At 44.8% G+C, this 26,849-nt stretch overlaps 1 protein-coding gene across 1 annotated transcript in view; it reads left to right on the plus strand.

Annotated features, from left to right (window-relative positions):
• The first annotated feature begins 1,116 nt into the window (after positions 1-1,116).
• LOC144688328 (uncharacterized) overlaps positions 1,117-26,849 on the plus strand; it is a 46,578-nt gene continuing 20,845 nt past the window's right edge. The window contains exons 1-6 of the mRNA XM_078554757.1: positions 1,117-2,424; positions 4,505-4,701; positions 5,171-5,342; positions 13,690-13,740; positions 15,358-15,468; positions 25,571-26,338. Of these exons, the coding sequence (XP_078410883.1) occupies positions 1,264-2,424; positions 4,505-4,701; positions 5,171-5,342; positions 13,690-13,740; positions 15,358-15,468; positions 25,571-26,338 (2,460 nt within the window). The 5' untranslated portion in view covers positions 1,117-1,263. The remainder of the gene's footprint in view (positions 2,425-4,504; positions 4,702-5,170; positions 5,343-13,689; positions 13,741-15,357; positions 15,469-25,570; positions 26,339-26,849) is intronic.

The raw sequence follows: 26,849 nt of genomic DNA on the forward strand, positions 1-26,849 counted from the left end.
GTGTACCTGCCTCCTCACCATCGGGACACCCGTGTACCTGGTCCTTCACCATCGGGACACCCGTGTACCGGCTCCCTCACCATCGGGACAGCCGTGTACCTGGTCCTTCACCATCGGGGCACCCGTGTACCGGCTCCCTCACCACCGGGACACCCGTGTACCGGCCTCCTCACTATCGGGACACCCGTGTACCTGCTCCCTCACTATCGGGGCACCCGTGTACCTGCCCCCCCACCATCGGGACACCCGTGTACCGGCTCCCTCACCATCGGGACACCCGTGTACCTGCGTCCTCACCATCGGGACACCCGTGTACCTGCGTCTTCACCATCGGGACACCCGTGTACCTGCGTCCTCACCATCGGGACACCCGTGTACCTGCGTCCTCACCATCGGGACACCTGTGTGCCTCCTCCTCCATGCCATTATTTAAAACTCAAAAATGTTGATATGTTGTTGCCTTTGTAATATTATTTGGGAGTCAGCGGGTTGCTCTATATGGCCCCAGACTGTGACACATCAAACCAAGGGCAAGAGTGGCCTGTGTCCCATTTTTAACCCTTGTTCAGTATCTACTGTTCTGAGGCCCTGGGTAGTAACTTTGGAGAAAGTGTGTGTGTGTCTGTCTGTGTGTCTGCCTGTCTATGTGTCTGCCTGTCTCTCTGTGTGTGTCTGTCTGGTTTTGTCTGTGTCTGTGCGTGTGTGCCTGAGTTTGTCTGTGTCTGTGTGTGTGTCTGACTGTGTGTTTCAGTGTGTATGTGTCAGGGTGTGTGTGTCTGTGTGAGTGTGTGTGTCTGTGCATGACTCTGTGTATGTGTGTCTGTGCATGTGCGTGTGTGTCAGGGTGTGTGTGCGTGTCTATGTGTGTATGTGTGTGTTTGTCCATCTGTGTGTGTATGTGTGTGTGCGCACATCTATCCGGTGAGGATACCAAGCAGACAGAAACAAAAATAAGTTAAAAATCCAAAAATCAAAGGAATTTTGTTTTGCTTCTGTTTGGTTTAGGATTAATGCTCGACTTCTGACACAGCACAAAGGAATTGAAGTCATTGAGGGCGTCGTGCCAATCTCACTCTCAGCCTGACATCAAAGGAGCAGAAGTTCACCAAGGTGACGTTCTGAAGTGGTTAAAGCAACCAGCAGATTTGTTAAATTGAACGTGGGAAAGGCAGTACTATTTGTGCTGATTGAACACTGTGGCTCCCTTTGGCCACCCCATTCCCTTCTTTGTTAAGTTGGAGTGTTCAAACAGGTGAAAGATTAATGATGTCTTCGGATTGGAGCACTGTAACCTATGGTTACGGCAGGAACCGGACAGTAGCCAATGACGAAGAGGCTGAGTATTCTGACCCGCAGAGGCAGATGCTGCCCTCACACTTGATGTCAAACACAGAGACAAGCACCAGCAACGAAAATGACACCTTCAGAGCAATGGGTGAGCCCCCTTCTTTGCCCCTACAGCTGCCAGTGGGTGAACCAGAAACAGAGATGCCCGTGCCCGACATCAAACCAAAGAGAAGATTCATCCCCGACTCTTGGAAGAATTTCTTAAGGGGTCGCCATGGGCGTGCGAAGCAGATGTTCAACTTTAAATTGGCATGGGGGGTGGAGGAGGATTCACCCCCAGTGTCACCTCTTCTGAGCCGGCGCAGGACCACATTGGCAGGCAGCGGTGCCTCTGAGGAGGATTCCCAGCAGTCAGCCAAAGATAAGGACTCGAGGATGTTCGATTGTGGGACATGGACAGAAAAGGAAATGGAAGCAGGAACAACATTTCGGAGCGATTTCACAGAGAAGCAGCCCGAATCGGCCCAGAGCTACATGGAGAGAGTTCACGTCTATCAGTTGAAACACGCTTACATGAAGTCGTGGCCAGGATTGCTGCGGGTACTGGGAGTGATAGAACTGCTCTTCGGAGCAATGGTGTTTGCCTGTATATGTGCATACATTCAGAAAGACAGCCAGTGGTACAATGTCATTGGGGGATCTTTGCCAAGCTATGGGTTTGGGAACAATTATTACTACAGCGGACCCAAAACCCCGTTTGTCCTGGTCATGGCTGGCCTGGCCTGGATTGTCACAGTGGGACTCCTGGTCTTGGGACTGACACTCTATTATAGAACCATTCTCCTTGACTCCGATTGGTGGCCTCTGACGGAATTCACTATAAACACTTGCCTCTTCTTTTCGTACATGGCGGCTGGCATCGTCTACGTCAATGGTTTCAGTCTTGGGGGCCTGTGCTATACCATGATGGCCAACAGCCCCTTGTACTACCAGCTGTGTCAGGTGCTGAGTGGGCAGATTGCAGCCGCAGCCTTCCTATTCGTCAACATGCTCCTGTACCTGATCAGCGCAGTTGTGTGTCTCAAAGTGTGGCGTCATGAACAGACCAGAAGGGAAAGAGAAGCCTTTAGGAATAAGGTACACTCTGCTACATTAGTAGATGAGGCAACACAGTGTCTAGTCTTAAGTCATCTGAAGATATTAGCTTGTATAAGGATGGTATTACTTCTGGACAGATAACTCTTGCACCCTGAACCAATTCTTTACCACACAATTTTTGGTAAAAAAGAAAAGTAAACACAGATATACATTGACACAGGACTGAAACGGTTCTTGTCAAGGGTCACAAATGATATCCTATGTGAGTGTGACCATGGTAACTTTCCCTCCTTGTACTGCTTGACCTGACTGCAGCTTACATGGTTGACCCCACCATCCTCCTCTCACACCTCTCCACTGTCATCCAGCTGGGTAAGACCACTCCAACCTTTTTCCATTCTTATCTGTACAGCCATAATCAGAAAATCGTCAGCAAGGTTTCTCTTTCCACTCCCGCACTGTTACCTCTGGTGTCCCCCAGGGATCTATCCTTGCCCCCTCCTATTTCTCATCTACATTCTGCCCTTTGACTACATCATCCAAAAGCACAATGTTAGTTTTCAAATGTACGCTGACGACACCCAGCTCTACTTCACCACCACCTTTCTCAACTCCTCCACTGTTGCTAAATTATCAGACTGCTTGTCCAACATCTGGTACCGGATGAGCAGAAATTTCCTTCAATTAAATATTGGGAAATCTGAAGCCATTGTCTTCATTCCCCACTACAAACTCTATTCCCTCGCTACCGAGTCCATCCCTCCTCTGGAAACTGTCTGAGGCTGAACCAAATTATTCATAACCTTGCTAACCTAGTTGACCCAGAGCTGAGTTTCCAACACCACATCTTCTCCATAAGATCATCTGTCTCCACCTTCGTAATATCTCCCATTTCCACTCTGCCTCAGCGTGTCCGCGACTGAAACTCTCATCCATGCTTTTGTTGTTTCTGGACTTAATTTCAACATTCTTCTAGCTGCAGTCCTATCTACCACCATCCTTAAATTTGAGGTCATTCAAAACTCTGCTCCCCATATCCTACCTCGCATCAAGCCCCATTCATCCATCACTCTTGTGCTCATTGACCTACATTGGCTCCCGGTCCAGCAATGCCTCAATGTTAAGATCCTCATCATTGTTTTCAAACTCTTCTATAACCTCACCCCTTCCCTATGTCTGTAACTTTCTCCATCTCCACGGCCTGCTGAGATTTCTGCACTCCTCCAATTCTGACCTCTTTAGCATCCCTGATTTCCATCGCTCCGCCATTGGCACCTTCAGCTGCCAGGAACAGGGGTAGGCCATTCAGCCCGTCGAGCCTGCTCTGACATTCAATTAGATCACGGCTGATCATCTACTTCAATGCCACTTTCCCGCACCGTCCCCATATCCTTTGATGTCATTAGTCTCCAGTAATCTATCACTTTCTGTTTTGAACATACTCAATGATTGAGCTTCCACAGCCCTCTGGGGTAGAGAATTCCAAAGATTCGCCACCCTCTGAGTGAAGAAATTCCTCATCTCAGTCTTAAACGGCCTGCCCCTTATTCTGAGACTGTGTCCCCTGGTTCTAGACTCACCAGCTGGGGAAACATCCTATCCACATCCACCCTGTCAAGCCCTGTATGAACTTAGTAAAAATTTAGTAAGACCCTCTGGATTTCCTTCCCTAAATCTCTCCAACTCCTTTCCTCCTTAAAGATGCTCTTTAAAACCTACATCAGCACCTGTCTTAATATTATTTGTGTTAGTGTCTAATTTTATCTCCTGTAAAGCACCTTAGAATGTTTTGCTATATTAAAGGTGCTATGTAAATGCAAGTTGTTTGTGTGTTTGTGTCTTTATGGGCAACAAGGGAAAATTGGATTGCGGTGGAGTAGGGTAGGGAGTGAAAACCAAGCTTACTGTTCCTGGTGGTTATCCAGTCCCCTTTTGCTGGAAGATGTGTATGGATATGATGTGAGGACATGATTTGCCAACACTGTGATCCAACGAAGTTTAAGTATTAGGGTTATTCACCCCAATCCACCCCCACAGCTCCAGTGAGCATGTAAAACAATTGCTTTAGTCCATCGGGGCCGAGTTTCCAGTCGACTTAACTTTGTGTTTTCTCTTGTAGCGTACAACAGCTGCAGTGATTGGACAGAAACAGCCATTCTCATTCAAGCGCATGTCATTCAGAAGAAAGACACCACAGACCCTGGAGGAAGGGGTCACCAAAAACGACGAGCTCTGCTCCAAAGGTCCCAGTACCCTCAACAAATCTATTCCAGCCGGATATATTCCAAAGCCCCTCATCATTCCTGATTATGTAACGTAAGGATATTTGTTTTGTTAGTAAACGCAAAGTTATTATTAACAGTTAATAATATCTTCACCTGGAGGTCAGTATAACTCCAGTTCTGACCTCTTATTTTCATTGTTCCACCATTAACAGCCAGGCCATCAGCTGCCTGGGCTCTAAACCTGGGAATTCCCTACCTCTCGCTCCTTAAAGCCTATCAAGCTTTTGGTCACCTGACCTAATATCGTCTAACGTGTCTTGGTGTCAAATAGTGTTTGATAATCGCTCCCGTGAAGCATCTTTTGACGTTTTACTATGTTAATACCGCTCCATAAGTACCAGTTGTAGCTGAGTATAACTCAGTAATACCCTTATTTTATCAATGAGTGTAACCCAATTGAACCATTGCTGCAGGTATAACCATGACATGTGACAGCACAATGGAGAGTAAGCTCAGAGGCTGATCCATCCCACTGTAAGCTGTACTTTGTCCTCTTGTAGAAAGTACCCAAAGATCGAATCTGGGGAGGAACGAGAGCGTTATAAAGGAGTGTTCAACGACCAATATGCAGAATACAAAGAACTACACTCTGAGATCCACACAGCCAACAAAAAGTTCAGAGAGCTGAAGGACCTGATAGAAAAACTGCCTCGCTACACAGAGAGTTCAGAGGTCAGTGAATAACCGGGTCAGTTCAGACACAGATTGCTCCCATTTCTGGGTTAGGGTTTGCCAACCCTTCAGGATTACCCTGGAGTCTCCAGGAATTGGGAATCAATGTCCAGGACACTGCTGTGAGCAGCCAGGGAGAAAACTCATAGAGACATTGTGGGTTTTTAATTTCCTTTGAACACTTTTGCCTATTAGTTGTAAAAAATACTTGAGCTGTGATGAAACCTCCAAGAATATGTTCAACCAGAGATAGAATCATAGAATGGTTACAACACCGTAGGAGGCCATTCAGCCCCTCCTGCCCATGCTGGCTCTCTGTAGGAGAAATTCACTTAGTGTTACTCCTCCACCTTTTCCCCATAACCCTGCATATTTTTCTTCTTCAGATAAGATCCAATTCCCTTTTGACTGCCTTGATTGAACCTGCCTCCACCACACTCTCAGGCAGTGCGTACCAGATCCTAACCACTCGCTGCGTGAAAAGGTTTTCCCTCATGTCTCCATTGCTTCTTTTGCCAATTACCTTAAATCTCTGCCCTCTCGTTTTCTATCCTTCCACCAATGGGAACAGTTTCTCTGTCCAGGCCCCTCATGATTTTGAATACCTCGATCAAATCTCTTCTCAACCTTCTTCAAGGAGAAGAGTCCCAGTAATGCAATCTTTCTACATAACTGAAGTTTAAGCTTTGTGTCGTGCACTGATCAGGACAGATTATGATTGTGCTAAGAATTACACTGAAAACAGATTTAAGATTATCGGTCGGGCTCGTGGTGTGGCTCACTTACGCATGCCCTGACCTTTGTAGACAGAAGGGGCATGTCACGCATAGCGCCTTTGTCAGCTAAACAAAAGCTTGGGGGGAAAGCCAATCCCTGGCTCATGCCCCGTGGCAATGCCTTGACCAGTCAGAGTTGACCTGCCTGGTTTGAATTTGAACAAAAGCTTGGCAGTTAATTGTTCCATGCTGCATTCTCCATGGCAACACCTCTGCTAATCAGAGTCCACTTGCCAACCAATCAACGCTCTCTTCTCATGCAGTATAAATTGTTGTCCCATTTGCTGTTGGTAATTTCCTGTGATCTGTCCTGATGAATGCAAGATGAAAAGCTTTGACAGCTTGTCTTTGTTTTCAGCAATACTCAAGTTCCATACTATTGAACGATTATTTATAATTGAAGTTCCTCATCCCTGGAAACATTCTTGTGACTCTTTTCTACACGCTCTCTAATATCCTCACATCCTTCCAAATGTGTGGTGCCCAGAACTGGGCACAATACTCCAGTTAAGGCAGAAAAAGTGTGTTATACAGTTTTAACATAACTTCCTTGCTTTTGTACTCTATTCCCCTATATATATATAGCCCAGGATGCTTGGCAACACTTCTCAAGAACAAAGTAAAAACATAGGTAATTTAGATTTTCTCAATAACCCACAATGTACCAATGTATGAACATATGAAATAGGAGCAGGAGTAGGCCATTCAGCCCCTTGAGCCTGCTCTGCCATTCAATAATATCATGGCTGATCTGTTTGTGTTTTGAATTCCACATTCCCATCTACCCCTGATAACCTCTGATTCCCTTGCCTAACAGGAATTTATCTACCTCTGCCTTAAAAATACTAACCCTGCTTCCACCGCCTTCTGAGGCAGAGTTCCAAAGTCGCACAACCCTCTGAGAGAAAAAAATTCTCCTCATCTCTGTCCTAAAAGGGTGGCCCCTAATTTTAACACAGTGTCCCTAGTTCTGGACTCACCCACAAGAGGAAACATCCTTTCCACGTCCACCTTGTCAAGTCCGTTCAGGATATTATATACTTCAATCAAGTCACCCCTCAATCTTCTAAACTCCAGTGGAAACAAGCCCAGCCTGTCCAACCTTTCCTCACAAGACAACCCACTCATTCCAGGTATCAATCTAGGAAACCTCCTCTGAACCGCCTCCAATGTATTTATATTTTCCAAAACTGCACACAGTATTTGAGATGTGGTCTCACCAATGCCCTGTATAACTAAAGCATAACATCCTTACTTTTGTGTTCAATTCCTCTCATAATAAAGGATAGCATTCCATTAGCCGCCTTAATTACTTGCTGTACCTGCATGCTAACTTTTTGTGATTCATGTACAAGAACAGCTGGATCCCTCTGTCCTTCGGAATTCTGTAGTTGTTCTCGGTTTAAGTAATAATCTGCTTTTTTATTCTTCCTGCCAAAGTGAACAACTTCACAGTTTCCCACATTATACTCCATCTGCCAGATTTTTGCCCACTCATTCAACCTATCTATATCTGTCTACAACCTCCTTATGTCCTCTTCACAACATACTTTCCTACCTATCTTTGTGTTATCTGCAAATTTAGCTACCTTGCCTTCACTCCCCTCATCTAAGTCATTGATATAAATTGTAAAAAGTTGAGGCCCCAGTACAGACTCCTGTGGGACTCCACTCGTCACATCCTGCCAATCAGAAGAGGACCCATTTATGCATACTCTCTGTTTTCTGCATGCCAGCCAATCTTCTATCCAGGCTAAAATGTTACCCTCTACACCATGAGCTTTTATTTACCACAATAATCTTTGATGTGGCACCTTATCAAATGCCTTCTGGAAATCCAAGTACAGTACGTCTACAGGGTCCTCTTTATCCACAGCGGGTGTTACTCCCTCAAAGAACTCCAATAAATGGGTTAAACATGATTTCCCTTTCACAAAACCGTGCTGACTCTTCCCAATTACCTTGAGTTTCTCTAAGTGCCCGGCTATAACCCCCTTAATGATCGATTCTAAGACCTCCCCACGACAGACATCAAGCTAACTGGCCTATAGTTCCCTGTTTTCTGCCTCCCTCCCTTCTTGAATATAGGGCTGAGATTTGCTACATTCCAGACTGATGGAACCCTTTCAGAATCTAACGAATTTTGAAAAATCAACACCAATGCATCTACTACCTCATTAGCCACCTCTTTTAAGACCCTAGGATGAAGTCCATCAGGACCCGGAGACTTGTCAGCCTGCAGCTCTGTCAGTTTGCTCAATATGACTTCCCTAGTGATTGTAATCTCGCCAAGTTCCTCTCACTCTTCCATCTCCTGATTTACAGCTATTACTGGAATGTTTTTTGTATCCTCTGTAGTGAAGACAGAAGAAAAATATTTGTTCATTTCATCCGCCATTTCCTTATTATCTACTATTAACTCCCCACTGTCACTCTCTAGAGGACCAACACTCACTTTACTTACTCTTCTCCTGTTTAAATACCTGTAGAAACTCTTGCTATCCGTTTTTACATTTCTAGCTTGCTTCCTCTCATACTCTAATTTCTTTCTCCTGATTAACCTTTTAAGTCATTCTCTGCTGTTCTTTATATTCTGACCAATCAGCTGTCCTGCCACTCATCTTTGCGCAGTTATATGATTTTTCCTTAAGTTTGATGCTTGCCTTAACTTCTTTAATTAGCCACAGATGGTGGTCCTCCCCTTAGAATTTTGCTTTATAGTAGGAATATACTTATTCTGAGTATTCTGAAATATCCCCTTAAGTGTATGCTACTGCTTCACTATTGATCTATCCTCTAGCCTAGTATCCCAGTTAACTTCAGCTAGCTCAGCTTTCATGCCCACATAGTTGCCTTTATTAGGTTTAAAATACTAGTCTTAGACCCACTCTTCTCCCTTTCAAACTGGATGTAAAATTCATTCATATTGTGGTCACTGCTACCTAGGGATGTCTTTACCCTGAGGTCATTAATTAATCCTGTCACATTACACAATACCAAGTCTAATATAACCTGCACTCTGGTAAGTTCCAGAACATGCTGCTCTTAGAATCTCTCTCGAAAGCATTCTATGAACTCCTCGTTCAGGCTACGACTGGCAATCTGATTTTTCCAGTTTATATGTAGATTAAAATCACCCATGATTATTGCTATCCCTTTATCAAAAACACCCAATATTTCTTTTTGTATACTTTGTCCTACATTGTAGTTACTGTTAGGAGGCCTGTAGACCGCTTCCGCTAATGACTTCTTTCCCCAGTATTCCTCATCTCCACCCAAACCGACTCCACATCCTGATCTCCTGAACCAAGGTCATCTCTAACAATTGCACCACTGCCATCCTTGATTAACAGTGCTACCCCTCCACCTTTACCTAGCTTCCTATTCTTCTTGAATGTCATTTACCCCTCAACATTCAGGACTCAATCCTTGTCATCCTGCAGCCACGTCTCCATAATGGCTATCAGTTTATATTTATTTACTTCAATGTGCGCTAACTATCATTTACTTTAAATTGAATGCTACACGCATTCAAATACAAAGCCTTTAGTTTTGTTTTTTGTTATCCTTGTAACATCTAGTCTAGATTGTTGGTGTATTCTTAGGTTTTTTCGCTCTGTCCATTCCTGCCATTCTCTGACCCTCATTTCCCATGTTATATTTTGCTATCCTGCCTTGATGTTACCCCTTAATTTACTACCTCTACCCAAGCTTGATTCCCCTTGTTCAGTTTAAAGCCCTCTCTACATCCCTTGTTATGTGGCTTGCTAGAACACTGATCCCAGCATGGTTCAGACCGTCCCAAGGTACAGCCCCCACTTTGCCCAGGACTGGTGCCAGTACCCCACAAACCTGAACCCACTTCTCCCACACCAATCTCTGAGCCACGCATTCATCTCCCTAATATTATTTACTCTTTGCCAATTTGCACGTGGCTCAGGTAATAATCCAGAGATTATTACCTTTGAGGTTCTGCTTCTTAATTTAGTACCTAGCTTCTCATTTTGACAACGCAGAACCTCTTTCCTTGTCCTACCTATGTTGTTGGTATCTACATGGACCACGACCACTGGGTCCTCCCCCTCCCACTGCAAGTTCCTCTCCAGCCCTGAGCAGATGGCCTGAACCCTGACTTTGTTTGTTTGTTGCCTTGTCCACTATGTTACTTTTTCTTTCTCTTCCTTTTTTCTCTCTCTGTCTCCCCTGTCTGTCTTTCATTCTCTTTCTCTCTCCCTTTCTCTCTCTCTTTCTCAGTCTCTTTCTTTCGTGCTTAGTTCAGAGAATCAGTCAAATCCCAGTGAACATATATTGACCGGACAGAATTGCTGTCAAGGTCAGGACACAATAACCATTGAAAAAGGCTGTGACTGGCTAAGGGTCTGACTTTTGTGTTTTTGCACCGCTCAGTGTTGGATGCCTGATTCAGGTGCCAGGAGTCCGAACAGCTGCAATAATAACACGGCTCCAAAACCCTACACAGATTCACAAATCCTACCATTCTGATATGCATCGCTCCTGAGGAAAGGTTCACCACATTATAGCTTTGTGTTGTTGCATTCGCCAGACAGTTAGGAGGTATGTTACTGGCCTCAGAATCCCAGGGACACAAAGAGAGGGAATAACCTGGAGTTCCAGCTTCTGGAACCAACCGCTAACACTCGCCGGGAATTGTGTGCAGTTCGTCAGTGAGAACAAAGGAAAAGACTTGCATTCATATAGCGCCTTTCACAACCTCAGAACATCCCAAAATGTTTTATAGCCAATGTAGCGCTTTTTGAAGCACAGTCACTGTTATCATGTCGGGAAACACAGCAGCAAATTTGTACACCGTAAGATCCCACAAACAACAATGAAACAAATTACCAGATGATCTGTTTTTAGTGATGTTGGTTAAGGGTGAAATATTGTCAGGGCACTGGGGAGGCTCCTATGTTCTTCTTCAAATATTGTTGCTGGATCTTTTGTTTATAAATCCAGGTTCACACCTGGGTGCAGTACTGAGGGAGTGTCGCACTGTCGGACAGTCAGTAGTGAGGGAATGCTGCACTGTCAGAGGGTCAGTACTAAGGGAGCGCTGCACTATTGGAGAGTTGGTACTGACGGAGTGCCACACTGTTGGATGGTCAGCAGTGAGGGAGTGCTGCACTGTCGGAGGGTCAATATTGAGGGAGTGCTGCACTGTCGAAGGGTCAGTATTGAGGGAGCACTGCACTGTCAGAGGGTCAGTACTGAGGGAGTGCCGCACTGTTGAATGGCCAGTATTGAGGGAGTGCTGCAGTATTGAAGGGTCAGTAATGAGGGAGCGCTGCGCTGTTGAATGGTCAGTACTGAGGGAGTGCTGCACTATCGGAGGGTCAGTATTGAGGGAGCGCAGTACTGTCGGAGGGTCAGCAGAAAGGGAGCTCTGCACTGTCGAATGGTCAGTACTGAGGGAGTGCTGCACTGTCAGAGGGTCAGTACTGAGGGAGTGCTGCACTGTCAGAGGGTCAGTACTGAGGGAGTACTGCGCTGTTGAATGGTCAGTACTGAGGGAGTGCTGCACCATCGGAGGGTCAGTGCTGAGGGAGCGCTGCCACTGTCGGGGGTTCAGTGCTGAAGGAGCACGGTCAGTATTGAGGGAGCGCTGCACTTGTCGGGAAGTCAGTGCTGAAGGAGTGCTGCACTGTCGGAGGGTCAGTACTGAGGGAGTGCTGCACCGACGGAGGGTCAGTACTGAGGGAGCTCTGCACTGTCGGAGGGTCAGTACTGAGGGAGAACTGCACTGTCGTAGGGTCAGTGCTGAGGGAGCGCTGCACTGTAGGATGGTCAGTGCTGAGGGAGTGCTGCACTGTAAGATGGTCAGTACTGAGGGAGTGCTGCACGGTAGGAGGATCAGTATTGAGGGAGTGCTGCACCATTAGAGGGTCATTACTGAGGGAGCGCTGCACTGTCGGAGGGTCAGTACTGGGGGAGTGCTGCACTGTCGAAGGATCAGTACTGAGGGAGTGCTGCACTGTTGGAGGGTCAGTACTGAGGGAGTGCTGCACTGTCGAAGGATCAGTACTGAGGGAGTGCTGCACTGTTGGAGGGTCAGTACTGAGGGAGTGCTGCACTGTTGGAGGGTCAGTACTGAGGGAGTGCTGCACTGTCGAAGGATCAGTACTGAGGGAGTGCTGCACTGTTGGAGGGTCAGTACTGAGGGAGTGCTGCACGGTAGGAGGGTCAGTATTGAGGGAGTGCTGCACCATCAGTGGGTCAGTACTGAGGGAGTACCGCACTGTTGGAGGGTCAGTACTGAGGGAGTGCCGCACTGTCAGAGGGTCAGTACTGAGGGAGTGCCGCACTTCAGGAGGTGCCAACTTTCAGATGGATGTGAAAGATCCAGTGGGCCCAGTTTTTGAAGAAGAACTGGGGAGTTCTCCCCAGTGTCTTGGCCAATATTTATACCTTGACCAATATCATTAAAAACGGATGTCATTATCTCATTGTTGTTTGTGGGATCTTGCTGCGTGTAAATTAGCTACCGTGGTTCCTGCATCACGACAGTGCTGACACTTCGCACAGTAATTGTGTTGCCCGTAAACCACTTTGAGATGTTCCAAGGATATGGAAGTCATGACAGAAACACAAGCCATTCTTTTCACTCACCATGGGAGAGACTCGTGATTAGTCAGGACCCAGTGTTTGAGGATTGAACAAGGCCTCAGCAGCACCAAATGTTAGCAGCAAATATTTAACAACTCTCGGCTTTTGTTTCGTTGTCTCTGAGCTGCTGATAAGGAGTTGATAGGAGCGAGAAATGTTCCACTGATTTCAAAAACTACAGGTTGCTGTGAGCTTGAGAGTTTGTTAAAGTATGTTGAGGAGGGGTCCAGAGTGTTTGCTTGGGTGACTGCCCCAACCTGTGGCACACAGCTGGAGGTGCCAACAACCACTGAAGTAGAGTCCCGACCAGTGCCAACAAGTCTCTGTCCAGGCAGTGATTGGTGGAACGAAATTCAGCCTTGGATGTGAGTCAGATTCTGCTGTCATCCAACAGCTACTTTCCAGTTAGGTTAACCGGATCAGGGAACCATGACTGAAATCTTTTGTCCGCCCTTCCCCCATCTCCAGCCCTGGTCCTTCACCAAGGGTTGCTAACATCAATTGTAGCAGTCCATTAATGCCCCAGCCAAGATCAGCTGGCCCTGGCACCTACATGACCTGTAAGGCTCAATATGATATAGGGCATTGCATTTACCCACTGAATCCTCCCAGGGACTCAGTCCCAATCGCTAGTGTGCCCTCACTGGGTCATGAGGAGATAGTGTGGAGAGTCTGATTGAGAGAGGGTGTAGACAAAGGGGGCTGAAGGAACGGATGGTAAGAGGGGTTGTTCTCCAAGGTTCCATGTGCATGGAAATAATGTCAGAGAGCCGAAGACACAGGCGGTTACACTCAGTAAGGACTGAGTACAGTTCAGGTTTGCAAGCAATGACTGAATGTCCTGGACCAAAGAATCGCCCAGTAACACAGCAGGCTGTGCTGTTAAATCCTGCTCCCATCACATTGTGATCCCAATCAGCCACCAACCTTTGCCTCTCCTGTTCCAGGAACACAAGAGGATAATGAAGATTCTTGAAAATTACAAGGAGAAGATCAACGTGAGTATTCACCTTCACAATGGGCGGAGGGAATAAATAAATAGGACTAGTCAGCCCCTTGAGTCTGTTCCACCCGCCATTCAATCAGACGATGGCTGATCTTTATCTTAGCTCAATTTAGAAAATGTTGAGTCAGAGCAGAAAATCACGTTGAGGAGGTGAAAGAAAATGAAAATATGGTGCCCACCTTGTAAGGGTTTGTAGAATTGATTCTTCATATCTGATTGGTCAGGCTGGCTTTGTGAACAATGATATCTGTGGCTGGCTTTGACCAATCGTGCACCCTACTCCTACATAAAATGTTTAAATTAATTGGTCGAATGTTTATGTTCCAGATCCAACATTTCAAACCTCACACCATCTCTATTAACTGAGTCTATCACAGAGTGAGCTATCTAGAATTAGTGTTCTTTACTAACTGTTTACAGCACCTCCCAAATTTGACTTAACTCGGTCTGTTTTGCATTAAATTTTCTCAGAAACACAGAAAATTCATGACACAGAAGGAGGCCATTCAGCCCATCTTGTCTGTGCCAGCCTAAAAAGAGACTCCAAACCTAATCCCACTTTCCAGCTCTGGTCCGTAGTCCTGTATGTTTCGGCACTTGGAGTTCATATCCAAGTGGTTTTTAAATGTGGCGAGGGTTTCTGCCTCTACCACCCTTTCAGACAGTGAGTTTCAAATTCCCACCAGTCTCTGAGTGAAAAAATTGCTTCTCAACTCCCCTCTAATCCTTCTACCAATTACTTTAAATCTATGCTGCATGGTATTTGACCTCCATTTAACAGAAGTAAGTCCTTCCTATCCATTCTAGTCCCCTCGCAATGTTTTACACCTCAATTAAACCTCTGTTCAGCCACCTCTGTTCCATAGAAAACACCCGCAAATCCCTGTCAATTACAGCCCTGGTAAATTTCTCTTTGACACCTCAAAGGGAATGAAGCAGAATATCAGGATAATAATCTAGCCTCATGACCCAAATGGACACCTTAATCCAGGTACATCTCACGGCTCACTCACTCAGTATTCCAGGTACCACTGAGTTCAGTAGAGAATTCAAAAAAAGATTCCCATTTCTAAAGCACGTTCCATAACATCCTAAAGTCAATGAAGTATTTTTGAAACGTCATCATTGTCGTAATGCAGGAAAAGTGGCAGCCAAATTGTGCACAGTGAGATCCCATAAATAGCAAAGTGCCAACACCCAGATAATCTGTTTTGGTGACATTTGTTGAGCTACAAATATTGGCCCCGGAACACTGGGAGGAACTCCCCTTTCCTTCTTTGACATAGTGTTATGGGATCCTTAACATCAAACTTTGATTTAATGTCTCATCTGAAAGAAGGCATCTCTAACAGTGCAGTATTCCCTCAGTACTGCGCTGAAAGTGTTGGCCTGGATTAAGGAGTAGGATCTGAACCCACCATCTTCTCACTCAAAGGTGAGAAAGTGTTAGCCTACAGCTGGCTCTTTTTTAATTCTTAAAATCCCCTTCAAAGTACATTCAAGTCCTTTCTGAAGGTGTTAATTGAGGCAGAAAGAATTCCTTTAGCTGAGTTTCCAATCCATGTGACAACTGTTCTTCCATCTAATAAAGGTTTATTTTATTAAGCAGGACCCAACATTTGTGGAGAAGAAAGAACGATGCACATATTTGAAGAATAAGCTCTCGTACATCAAACAACGAATCCAAGAATATGATTTCGAATGCAGCTCCAGGGACAGTAACTGACAGTCTGATTCGAATAATATAGAAGAAAATAAAACATTTGCATTTATATAGCACCTTCCTCAGCCATGAGCCATTCTGAAGCACTTTGCAGCCAATTAATTGCTTTGGAATTCTAGTTGCTATTAAGTAGCCATTCCTGACAGTCAATTTTAGTGCAATGAAGTGGTAATGAAGAGTGTTAGCTATGTTACTGGACTAGGAATACATCAACCTCGAATTGAGGGATGACAATGAGGACAATTAGGAATCCAGAGAATGTCCAAATCAGTTTGAGAATTTGGATTCCATTTAAAAGTAGTAAAAGTGACCATGAACCAGTTGAAAAAACTCAACTGAAAATTCACTTTAAGGGATATAAACCCAACGTCCTCACCCAATCTGGGTCTATGTCTGCCTGTATCTAACAGTGATTGACGCTTTGCCCTTTGAGGTGGCCCTAGCCAAGTTGTGTCCAGGGCAAGTAGGGATAGGAAACAAACGCTGGCCTTGTTAAGGATACCCGCCGAGAGTGATTCAAAAATTAAAATGAAATAAACAATTATATGGGGTTTTTTTGAGTGGTTTTGGTCTTTGGTCTTTCACATTCATCCTAGTAAATACATGGGGCCCAAATTTAATGTCCTACCTGAAAGATGACATTGCACTGAAGTGTCAGCCTAAATTACGTGTTCAACCTCTAGTTTGCAGCTCACGGTTATGTTGGGTTTCTGTGGTGAGCTGCAGTGCAGCAGGTAGTGTGTTCAGCTCTGAGTCACATGGTTGTGAGTACAAGTCTCCAGGAACTAGGGCCTATAATTCAGGCTGACATTCCCAGTGCCAGTACTTGGGGAGAGCTACACCGTCTTTCAATTGAGATGTTAAACTCAGGTCCAGTCTGCCTTCTCAGCTGCATATACCATATAAACTCGAGTCATAGTCCACCCCAACTTTCCAATAGGACACTCTGATCTGATTCAGCTTTCTGCCCCAATCTGTGTTCAGAGTAACACAGCAAAGACCAGGGGCTGGATTTTACATGCCCCCACCAGGTGTGTTTTTGGTGGAGGGACAGGTTAAATAGGTCGGGTGCCGAGCCCACCCTCTTCCCACCCACCCTGAGCGCATCCCCATAAGACATTAGGTGGACGGGCACCGAAATCAGCAGCCCACCCATCATATTTAAATAAATAATCAAGGGTCAACTGAGCTTGTTAACAAGCCAATTGACCTGGGTAATACATTGCCCACGCCGTAACACAGTTGGCGTGGGAAGTCGGGCAGGAATGGGCAGGCCATTGTGCAAAAAACATTTTAACAAATCAGTGGGGGCAACCCTCCCTAAGAAAGTACCCCCCACTTTCTTCCACCTGCCTACTCTCCAAAACCCACTACCCCCACTCCCCTCCCCCAAACTCCCTCCCTAAGCTGGCCAATAACCGGACTGACCTTGCTCCAGGATCCATTGGACCTTCTTGGGCAGGTTGGAGCCCGGCAACGCCCACTGGTGAGTTCTGGTGTTGCCGGGGCTGCTGGAGCTGCCGGCAAATCAGATTGGCAGGCAGCTCCCGAGGGTGGGAATTCCTCCCCAGTGAGGAGCACAAGCCCCTCTGACAGCCGATTTAGCCCACCTGCAGTGTGGTATGGCTGCGGGCGGGCTGGCGTGGAGTGGATCCGGGGGCAGGGCAGTGGGGGAAGGGGGGCAAGCTGCCTGTACCATAACTCCCCACCCCATCCAGCCCTAGGATTTCAAGCATGAGTTTCCTGATCTTTCCGTATCGGTGCTAGATCACAGAATGCAATTTGCTCTCGGAGATTTCGGGGAATTTTAATGAAAGTTTAATTTCTCATTGAAATGGTGGAAGTAAGAGTGGGACAAAGTGCAGTATGCACAGCGTGTGTGAACCACGAGCGTATTAAACTTTCCCTCACTGAGCTGTCAGTCATGAACAGTCCTATAACCCCACAGGAAAAGAAAAGGGATTATTAAAATTTTACTTTTTTAGGCTTTCTTCTTGCTCCACTGCCCCTGGTGAGCCACAGGCTCACTGTAACTGAGAAAGTGAAAAGCCAGCCCAGTTCTCTCCTGGCTGTGTGAGCGACTCACATCAGTGTTGAAAGTGAGCCGCTCGAAAACATTACCTGTACAGAATCTTTTGCTTAAAAAAGTGTCTCAAAAATGTGACTTTTACACAAGTATTTATGGTAAAAAAAATTCCTGTGGCGCTGTTTTGAAGAAGAGTTTGGGAGTTCTCCTGGTACCCTAGCTGATATTCAGCCCTTAACCAAAATCACTGAAAACAGATTATCTGGTCATTTATTTCAGTGCTGTTGGTGGGATCCTGCTGTGCACAAATGGGCTGCCACGTTCTCTACATTAAACAGTGACTGCACTTCAAAATTTACTGCATTGAAATTCTGTGTGGTGTTCTCAGATTGTGAAAGGCGATATAGAAATGCAAGACTTTTTTCTTTTATGACTCCATTCTGGATCCATAATGTGTAAGTTGAAAATAAACTTTTTGAGATAAAAGGTGGTTTCTTTGGAAATTAGGTTAGACCTGTAACATGCTTTCTAATAGTGCTGTGCAGTGTCTGCATCAAACCATATTACCGCAAGGACAGCATGGGGTTAGATACAGAGTAAAACTCCCTCTACACTGTCCCCATCAAACACTCCCAGGACAGGTACAGCACGGGGTTAGATACAGAGTAAAGCTCTCTCTACACTGCCCCCATCAAACACTCCCACATCAAGTACAGCACGGGGTTAGATATAGAGTAAAGCGTCCTCTATACTGTCCCATCAAACGCTCCCAGGGCAGGTACAGCATGGGGTTAGATACAGAGTAAAGTTCCCTCTACACTGTCCCATCACTCTCAGGACAGGTACAGCATAGGGTTAGATACAGAGTAAAGCTCCCTCTATACTGTCCCATCAAACACTCCCATGACAGGTACAGCTCGGGGTTAGATACAGAGTAAAGCTCCCTCTATACTGTCCCATCAAACAGTCCCATGACAGGTACAGCTCGGGGTTAGATACAGAGTAAAGCTCCCTCTATACTGTCCCCATCAAACACTCCCATGACAGGTACAGCTCGGGGTTAGATACAGAGTAAAGCTCCCTCTATACTGTCCCATTAAACACTCCCATGACAGGTACAGCACGGGGTTAGATACAGAGTAAAGCTCCCTCTACACTGTCCCCATCAAACACTCCCATGACAGGTACAGCGTGGGGTTAGATACAGAGTAAAGCTCCCTCTACACTGTCCCCATCAAACACTCCCAGGACAGGTACAGCGTGGGGTTAGATACAGAGTAAAGCTCCCTCTACACTGTCCCCATCACACACTCCCAGGACATGTACAGCACGGGGTTAGATACAGAGTAAAGTTCCCTCTACACTGTCCCCATCAAACACTCCCAGGACATGTACAGCACGGGGTTAGATACAGAGTAAAGCTCCCTCTACACTGTCCCCATCAAACACTACCTGAACAGGTACAGCACGGGGTTAGATACAGAGTAAAGCTCCCTCTACACTGTCCCCATCAAACACTCGCAAGGCAAGTACAGTGGAAATAACTTCTAATTTCCCATTCCTGGCACCATGATGAATCAAAACTATTCATTTTCAGTAGCTTTAAATTTCTTTCTATAATGGGACTCTCAATAAGCAGCTTGTACTGTAAATATCAATATTTTGTATTGCTTTACTTATGTGCTCTATGTCCCTATTTTTTTGTTGTAACATCCAGATTGCTGAAGGGGTCTGTGGATTTATCTCCCTGAGCTCACTCTCACGGAATTCTGTTCTGAACTTCTTGGTCTCTGTACACTTTTACCCTTTTTCATCTTCACACCCTCACCTTCCTTTCCAAACATGTCTTCCCTCACATGTATACACGTTAAATGTTGTTTGTGGGAATGAGACTTGAACTAGAGGTGGGAGGGTTTTCAAATGGGTCTTGGTTAAAAACCTTCCAGGCACGATATTGTGTGGTGTTAGATAAATGGATTTCACCATTCTCATTAACATTTCCCCTCATCTAATATTGCCAGACTGAGGGTCATTGAATGATGTGTCAACGCTGATCTGTGACCAGCCACTAGGAGGTAATGAAGAGCAGGCAGTCGGAGACTCATCCCTCACCCCCTGAGTTGTTCACTTAAAATTGAGAGCTTAATGTGAGCTTATAGGAGAAAGGGAGGCAAAGAGTGTGGAGCAGTGCCACAGCTGATCAGGCTTTCCATTCTTTTTAATTGTTTCCCACCGGATGTTTTCTTGTAACACTGCACCCCCCCTCCCCACCCCCCCCCCTCTAAGTTTCCCCCATTCCCCAAAAGCACCGCCCTCACTGGGGCACTAGTCGTCTTGTGACCCCTCAGGATGAGTGTGAATCTGGGCAAAGTCAACCCTGGCCTTGATCTTGTAGTGACACATTAACGCATTGCCCTTTGTGGGAATGCTGGGTCACTTCAGAGGGGCAGTTAAGAGTTGACAGCATTGGTGTAGGACTGGAGTTACATGTAGGCCTGTAAGGTTTTTGGAATACAGGGATCTTAACCACTCCTTGACCCAACTGGTACAAACACTGACTGCTTCTATTAGCAGCAAGAGTTTATTAAGTTCAGTTAGCATACACAAAACTGATACTTAACAATGGCAGTATTTGCGATCTCTGCTCCTTGCTCTCCAAAGTCACTGGGGCACCATTTCCTGGGTTGTGTCCTGTTGACTATAGTACTGTCTTCTCTTGAAGTATGCCAATGATGCCTGGATGTGTCCATCTTTTAATCTGTCCAGAGACCCTCCCCATGCCATATTAAGCTGTAGTTATCTCTGGTCAGCATGATTGGGCCACATTTGTCCACAGACATGCCCGGGGCCAACACATAGGTCCCCAAAGATGTTTCTTGTTTCCCCCCTTTTTACAGACAATCCAAAGCTCAACTATTTTCTGTCATTTTACACTTTTTCAATTTCTATTGATACCATTGTTCTTAACGTAGAAAATGAAAAACATATTTTCCAGCACATACTCTGGCAAAGGTCAAGGCCCAATCTCAATCCGTACATTAACAGGTAGAGATACATCTTGTCACATTTATATGTCCTAACACTCGGCGAAGCTTCATCAGCCTGCCTTGCAGTTACACCAATGGATATATTCCTGCAAAAGAATCAGGATATTGAAAAAGAAACCACTTGACCTTTGTCTCACTTACAATCCAGGTTAGAAAACTCTGGCTCAGCCGTCTAATCTCACTCCCCCTTCTACAGTTGTTGAGCTGAGTATCTGTACTAATACGTGAGCAATGTTATAATTACATCTTAGCATTTTGTCAACAATCTTAACCATCGTGTTTTGTTGCTTAGCTTTTAACCATATAGTTATTCCTAAACAAGTTGTTGTGTAGTTGTTGATTAAATCTGATTATTCAAAGATACCTGGATCCTACGGGCCAGACCAGATAAGGACAACAGGATTCCTTCCTGAAAGGACACTAGTGAATCAAGTGGGTTTTTACAAACAATCTGACATCTCCAGGGTCACTTTTTGCTGATACCAGATTTTTACTTCACGATTTCTTTTTTAACTGAATTCAAATTCGCAAACTGCCCTGGTGGGATTGTGAGCTCACATTTTCTTTTGGGTGGGGAATGATGGCATAGAGATAACAACACTGGACTAGATAATCCACAGGCCCAGGCTAATGCTCTGGGGCCATGGGTTCAAAGCCATGGAATCTCAATTAATAAATCTGGAATATAAAGCTAGTCTCAGTAATGGTGATCATGAAACTATCATTGATTGTTGTTAAAAAAAGCCCCATCTGATTCACTAATATCCTTTAGGGAAAGAAATCTGCCATCCTTACATGGTCTGGCCTACATGTGACACCAGACCCACAGCAATGTGGCTGACCCTTAACTGTGCCCTGAAATGGCCTAGCAAGCCACTTAGTTGATGTGCAACAAATTCTAGCATTGCTATTGACCCCCACAACACATGAAAGAATTTTTTTAAAAGTCCAGAAACATTCTTGCACCCTCGAGTCCATATCTCCAGATGTTTTCAATATAAGTATAATCTGATGCTTATGGACAGAGTCAACTCCAAGCACGTTCAAGGCCACTGAGCAGACAGAGGGTCTGGGGTTATAGTACACCCACCCTGAAGGTTTATGACCAGGTCCATGAGGTTATCATGAATGCAATAATTAAATTAAAGCAATAATTAAATATAGAACAAAAATACGCCTCTATTTGTACAAATCAGACAGATTGAGAACATTGGTGTTTTTTTTGATCCCCTCACATGATAAGCGTCAGAGTGGCCTTGGAAAAGGTTTGGGGAAAGTCTGTTACATTAATATTTAAACAAAAGAGTCCTCAGTTACTGGAATAGGCAAAGAGCTGAGGTTCTTTCAAAAAGGTAGAAAGGAGGAGGCAGAGAGAAAGAGAGACAATGAAAGAAAGTCAATGAAGTACATTTGATACTGTTATAATGTCAGAACTACAGCAGCCAATTTGCACACAGCAAGATTTCACAAACAGCAATGAGATCATAGTTGAGGGATAATTATTGGTCAGGACATGAGGCAGAACTCCCCTGCCTTTTTTGAAAATAGTATCATGGGATCTTGTAAATCCATCTGAGAGGCAGGCGGGACCTTGATTTAGCACCTCATTTAAAAGACATACAGCATCTCTGACAGTGCAGTATTCCTTCAGTACTGCACCGGAATGTCAGGCTGGATTTTGTCATTGGGTCTCTGGGGTGGTGCTCAAACAAATAACTTTCTGACTCAGAGATAAGATACTGTAGTTTCTGCATGTGTGTGTGTTTACGCCTGTGTGTATTGTGGCCACACAGGAGTAGCAAATCTTTATCTGTTCAGTTTGGTTTATATATTTATTTTTGGAATCAGTAATTGATCATTGACTGTATGGGACTTTGATATAGCGCAGATCAATAAAGCTCTCTCTCTGAATGTTTGGGTCTGAGGCTGTTTACTATGGTTTGTGCAAGTGGAGGGGGTGAATGGGTTAAATCCGCTTCTGCAGCATTTGCAATATTTCATTCTGCATTTTGTAAATGAGAGGGGAGAGGAGGGGAGGAGAGAGGAGGGGGGTTACTAATTTAATCCCTTCCACCAATTTCCTAGAGGAAAGCTCAGTTTGCAATTGGCAAGGGCGCTGGGGGAAGTCAGAATGAGTGATCCTGAACTTTCGCCTTCTCTGCCTGTTGTTTCTCTCGGGTGAATGATTAATCCTTTCTCGCTGCCATTTTCCTCCAGTAACGGACTGAAACTCTCGGGAGTCGGACCAAGCCACAGGGAGTGGGAGCAAGTGGGTGTGGACTCTTACGGTGGGAAGGAAAGTTTTGGATCCTCGCTGCACCTGCCCCGGGTCAGAGAGATCAAACATTTGTTTTAATTCGACTTGTTCTCAGGGGGAAAACAAAGCAATTGCCTCCAGGGCGCTCAGGCTGACAGTCTCTGAGTTGCAAAGGTAAGACTTTCAGAGTTCAGTGTGAAATGTCCACATCAAGTGCGAGTTTGGGGGAATCTCCGGATAAATTGAGATATTTACATTTGTCTGTTTCAAGTCCCGTCTTTTGAGAGTTGCCATGGTAATTAAATGCAAATTAAGTGCACAAATAAGACGTAAAGAGTGGAAAGGCTGAACAGGTGGGAAATGTAGGTGAGTGACTCGGGAGGGAGGAGAATAATTGTGTTGCAAGTTGGGAATAACTGGCTGCAGAGAGACAAAAAAATCTTATTCACTGGGAGATGACTGGTGTCATCGCCCTGGAAATAAAACCTAGTTTCTGTGATGTGTGTTGGGGCGATTCGATACTCCGAGGCTGAAAGGGGGGAAAACTTCGTTTAATTTCTGGAAAATGATCAAAAAAATCTTTTTTTTTAAGGCTTTGGAGAATTATCATATTTGTGTGGTTTTGTTTTATAAATATTTTCCCCCTCAGTCAAAAGTTAGGTCTTTAGGTATTAACGTTAGTTTGTTAATCATTCTGGGAAGGTTAAAATTAATAGTCCTGATTAACACGGGAAGCTCTCTGGAAAGAATTTACTACAAGTGGCTTAGAGCAGCTTTTCATATTTTACAATCCAAAATCAGGAGCTGTTCTGGAGTAAATTGGATTGAGAGTCTGTGCTCCAGTTAATACCCTGACAGGGGATTTATATCACGAGGGAAGAGGATTGGAATCGGTTCCTGGGGTCTGTAATTTAACAGGATTACCATTTTTCCTGTAATATTCACCAGGAATTTACCAAACACATTCCTCAAACAAATTCCCCAAACAAATTCCCAATCCCAGGGAATTCCTGTGGTTTTTTTTTTGTTTTCTAATTGAATTAGGAATTAGATGGAAGCTCAGAAATCTGTCAGTCCTTTTAGTTTCATTCTAGATTCAGTGTAAGTGCCAGCTGTGGCAGTGTGGTTAGCATTCTGGTCCTTTGACTCAGAAGGTCCTGATTTCAAAATCCAACTGCAGAAACTTGAGCCCATGATCCAGGCTGACACCCCATTTTTTTTTAAAAAAAAAACCTTAGATGTGGCTGCCTCTAGTTGCCCTGAGAAAGTGGTGGTGAGCTGACTTTTTCAACTACTTGTAATGGCTTTGATACAACTGGGTTGCTGGACCAACTCAGAGGAGAGTCAACGAGTTTGGTGTGGGACTGGAAGCACATACAAGTCCAGATGGAGTGAGGACAAGAGGTTTCCTCCCATAAGGAAGAGGAAAGTGATTACTTTTTCAATTACTTCAGCAGAAGGTAAAATGAACATAATGGATCCCAACTCAACTATTTCCAGTAATATTTCATTTGGGGAACCCAATGAATAAAGCACCTTTACTTTGAAATGGAACCTGCAACATTAGAACGAAACTAGTTTGATAAGAAACATAAGTTTAAACTAGTTTAGGTTTGGTAAATAACTAACAAGCCTAAACTACTGCTCTCTCCACAGATGTTGACTGACCTGGTGAATATTGCCAGCACTTTCTGTTTCAGCAGTTAAGTTTTGTAAATAACTAGCAACATTTGAAGTACATTTGATAAATGACTAATAAACTAAACGACTACTGATTTTAAATCTGATGAATTAACTCAGCTAAACTGGCAATTTAAGTTTGGTAAGAAATGATCAAGACAAAATTAACAATAAATTGGTTTTGGTAGGTACATAACAGACTCGCAAAGCACAAGTTTAATCTTAAAAACAAAAAGCTACTGCGGATGCTGGAAATCCAAAACAAAAACAGAATTACCTGGAAAAACTCAGCAGGTCTGGCAGCATCGGTGGAGAAGAAAAGAGTCGACGTTTCGAGTCCACATGACCCTTCAACAGAATCTGTTGAAGGGTCATGTGGACTCGAAACGTCGACTCTTTTCTTCTCCACCGATGCTGCCAGACCTGCTGAGTTTTTCCAGGTAATTCTGTTTTTGACAAGTTTAATCTTGATCAGTTAAGCTAGTACTATGTTAAAATTGGTAAATAGCACCAAGGCTAAACTAGTAGTCAATTATTTTGCTCTATGACTAGTTTGTAAGGTGATGGAGAAAGAGTAGGGGAGTGAAACCAATTTCAATGAGTAGCACAGACCTGATGGGCCGATTGGTTTCCCTCTGCGCTGCATATTTCTATGACTTGCGTTGAATTCTGGCTTACTCAAACTCAGTTTGAAAGCTTTTCATTGTTAATTGGTTAATTTTAAAAACATTTCGCATTAGACTGAAGGTGTTCAGATCCCACCTCCCACCTCATGGATATTGAAGTCTGCTCCTGCCCAGGTCTATGGCACTAAGTTGTCTGCTGATGGACACAGAGACCATTCACATCTGGGATTACTCAGCATCTAACATCTGGATTAAGTCAAAAGGGAGTGAATCTGAATTCAAACGGAGTGGGTGGCTAAGTAGCTTCAGCCCAAGTTAAATTCAGCATGGCTCCCATCTCTGAACACACTGACTTGGTCTCAGCCACAGTCTCCGCCTCTTTATACAATGCTGTTGACTTACTGGTAAATTTTCCTCCTTTTTGTGTTCATTTCCAGGTCACGTAAACCACCTTTAAAATAATTGCCTGGGACTTACCGTCACGATGTATCAGAACCGACCATTGGGGAGCCCGCCTGCCTATAGCCCAAGTCATTTCACCCAACCCATCCTACACGGACCCTCTGTTGTCAGTTATGAATATGATGTGCGTTCCCCTCCACCAGGCTCATACTACATTGAGGATAAGCCACACTTCTACAAATGGAGCTCCCCACCCGGGATCATCCGTATTTTAGAGGGCATTGTCGTACTCCTGTGTCTCACAATTTTTGCGTGTGTGGCATCTACGTTGCAATGGCAGTATGGTTACAACTATGGCATGGGCGGAATGATGGGAGGAGGCGGGTATTACCCTGGGATGGGAGGCGGCTATTATCCTGGGATGGGGGGAATTGGTGGTGGTGGTGGTGGCAGCTATTACCCTGGGATGGGTGGCTATGGTGGCTATGGTGGCCACACTGACCCCAGGGCTGCCTCTGGCTTCATGATTGCGATGGCAGCCATTTCCTTTATTGTTGTACTGGCCTTCTTCATTGCCAGTGTTAGCAAGTCCCAAAACTCCAGAAGCCGGAAGTTTTACCTGTTGTTGCTGATATTCAGCGCTATCCTGGGTGGGTTGGAGCTGATTGCCAGCATTGTATACATCATGGGGGTCAATCCCACGGCCGGGAGTGGAGGATCCATGTACTATTCCCAGATGAGGATGATGTGCAGCCAGTTCTATTCTGGAGGTGGCATGATGATGACTAATCAGTATCTATATCACTATTGTGTTGTGGATCCTCAAGAGGTGAGTCACGTTTTATTGATGTGGTGCCTCAGCCTTTGGTTAAAACGTAAATTTGTTCTTCCATTTCTGTGCCAGTTTATTGCTAAAATATGACAAAGTTTATGATTTCACAATGGCTGAATTATAAACTTCACCACCCCAAGTTGTAAACTCTAGGAAGGGCCTTGGTTTCTGCTCTACATTAACCAACTCAATTGTAGGAATGGAATTTTAGGAGGAGGCCATTCTGCCCCTCAATCCTTTTCCACTAATAATTTAACTCATGGCTGATCTGTACCTCAGCTCTCTTTACCTGCCTTTGCTGCATATTGTTTATACCCATACCTAACAAAAATCTATCAATCAGTCTAAAAATTTTAAATTGTCAGCATTTTTTTTTCATTCTTTTAGGGGGTGTGGGTGTTGCTGACTAGGCCAGCATATATTGCCCTTCTCAAGGGTAATTGGGGATAGACAATAAATGCTGGCCTAGCCATCAGCACCTACACCCTGTGAAAGATTTTTTTTTAAA

The sequence above is a fragment of the Cetorhinus maximus genome, chromosome 13 (assembly GCF_964194155.1).
Source record: "Cetorhinus maximus chromosome 13, sCetMax3.hap1.1, whole genome shotgun sequence".
In the NCBI taxonomy this organism is placed as follows: Eukaryota; Metazoa; Chordata; class Chondrichthyes; order Lamniformes; family Cetorhinidae; genus Cetorhinus; species Cetorhinus maximus.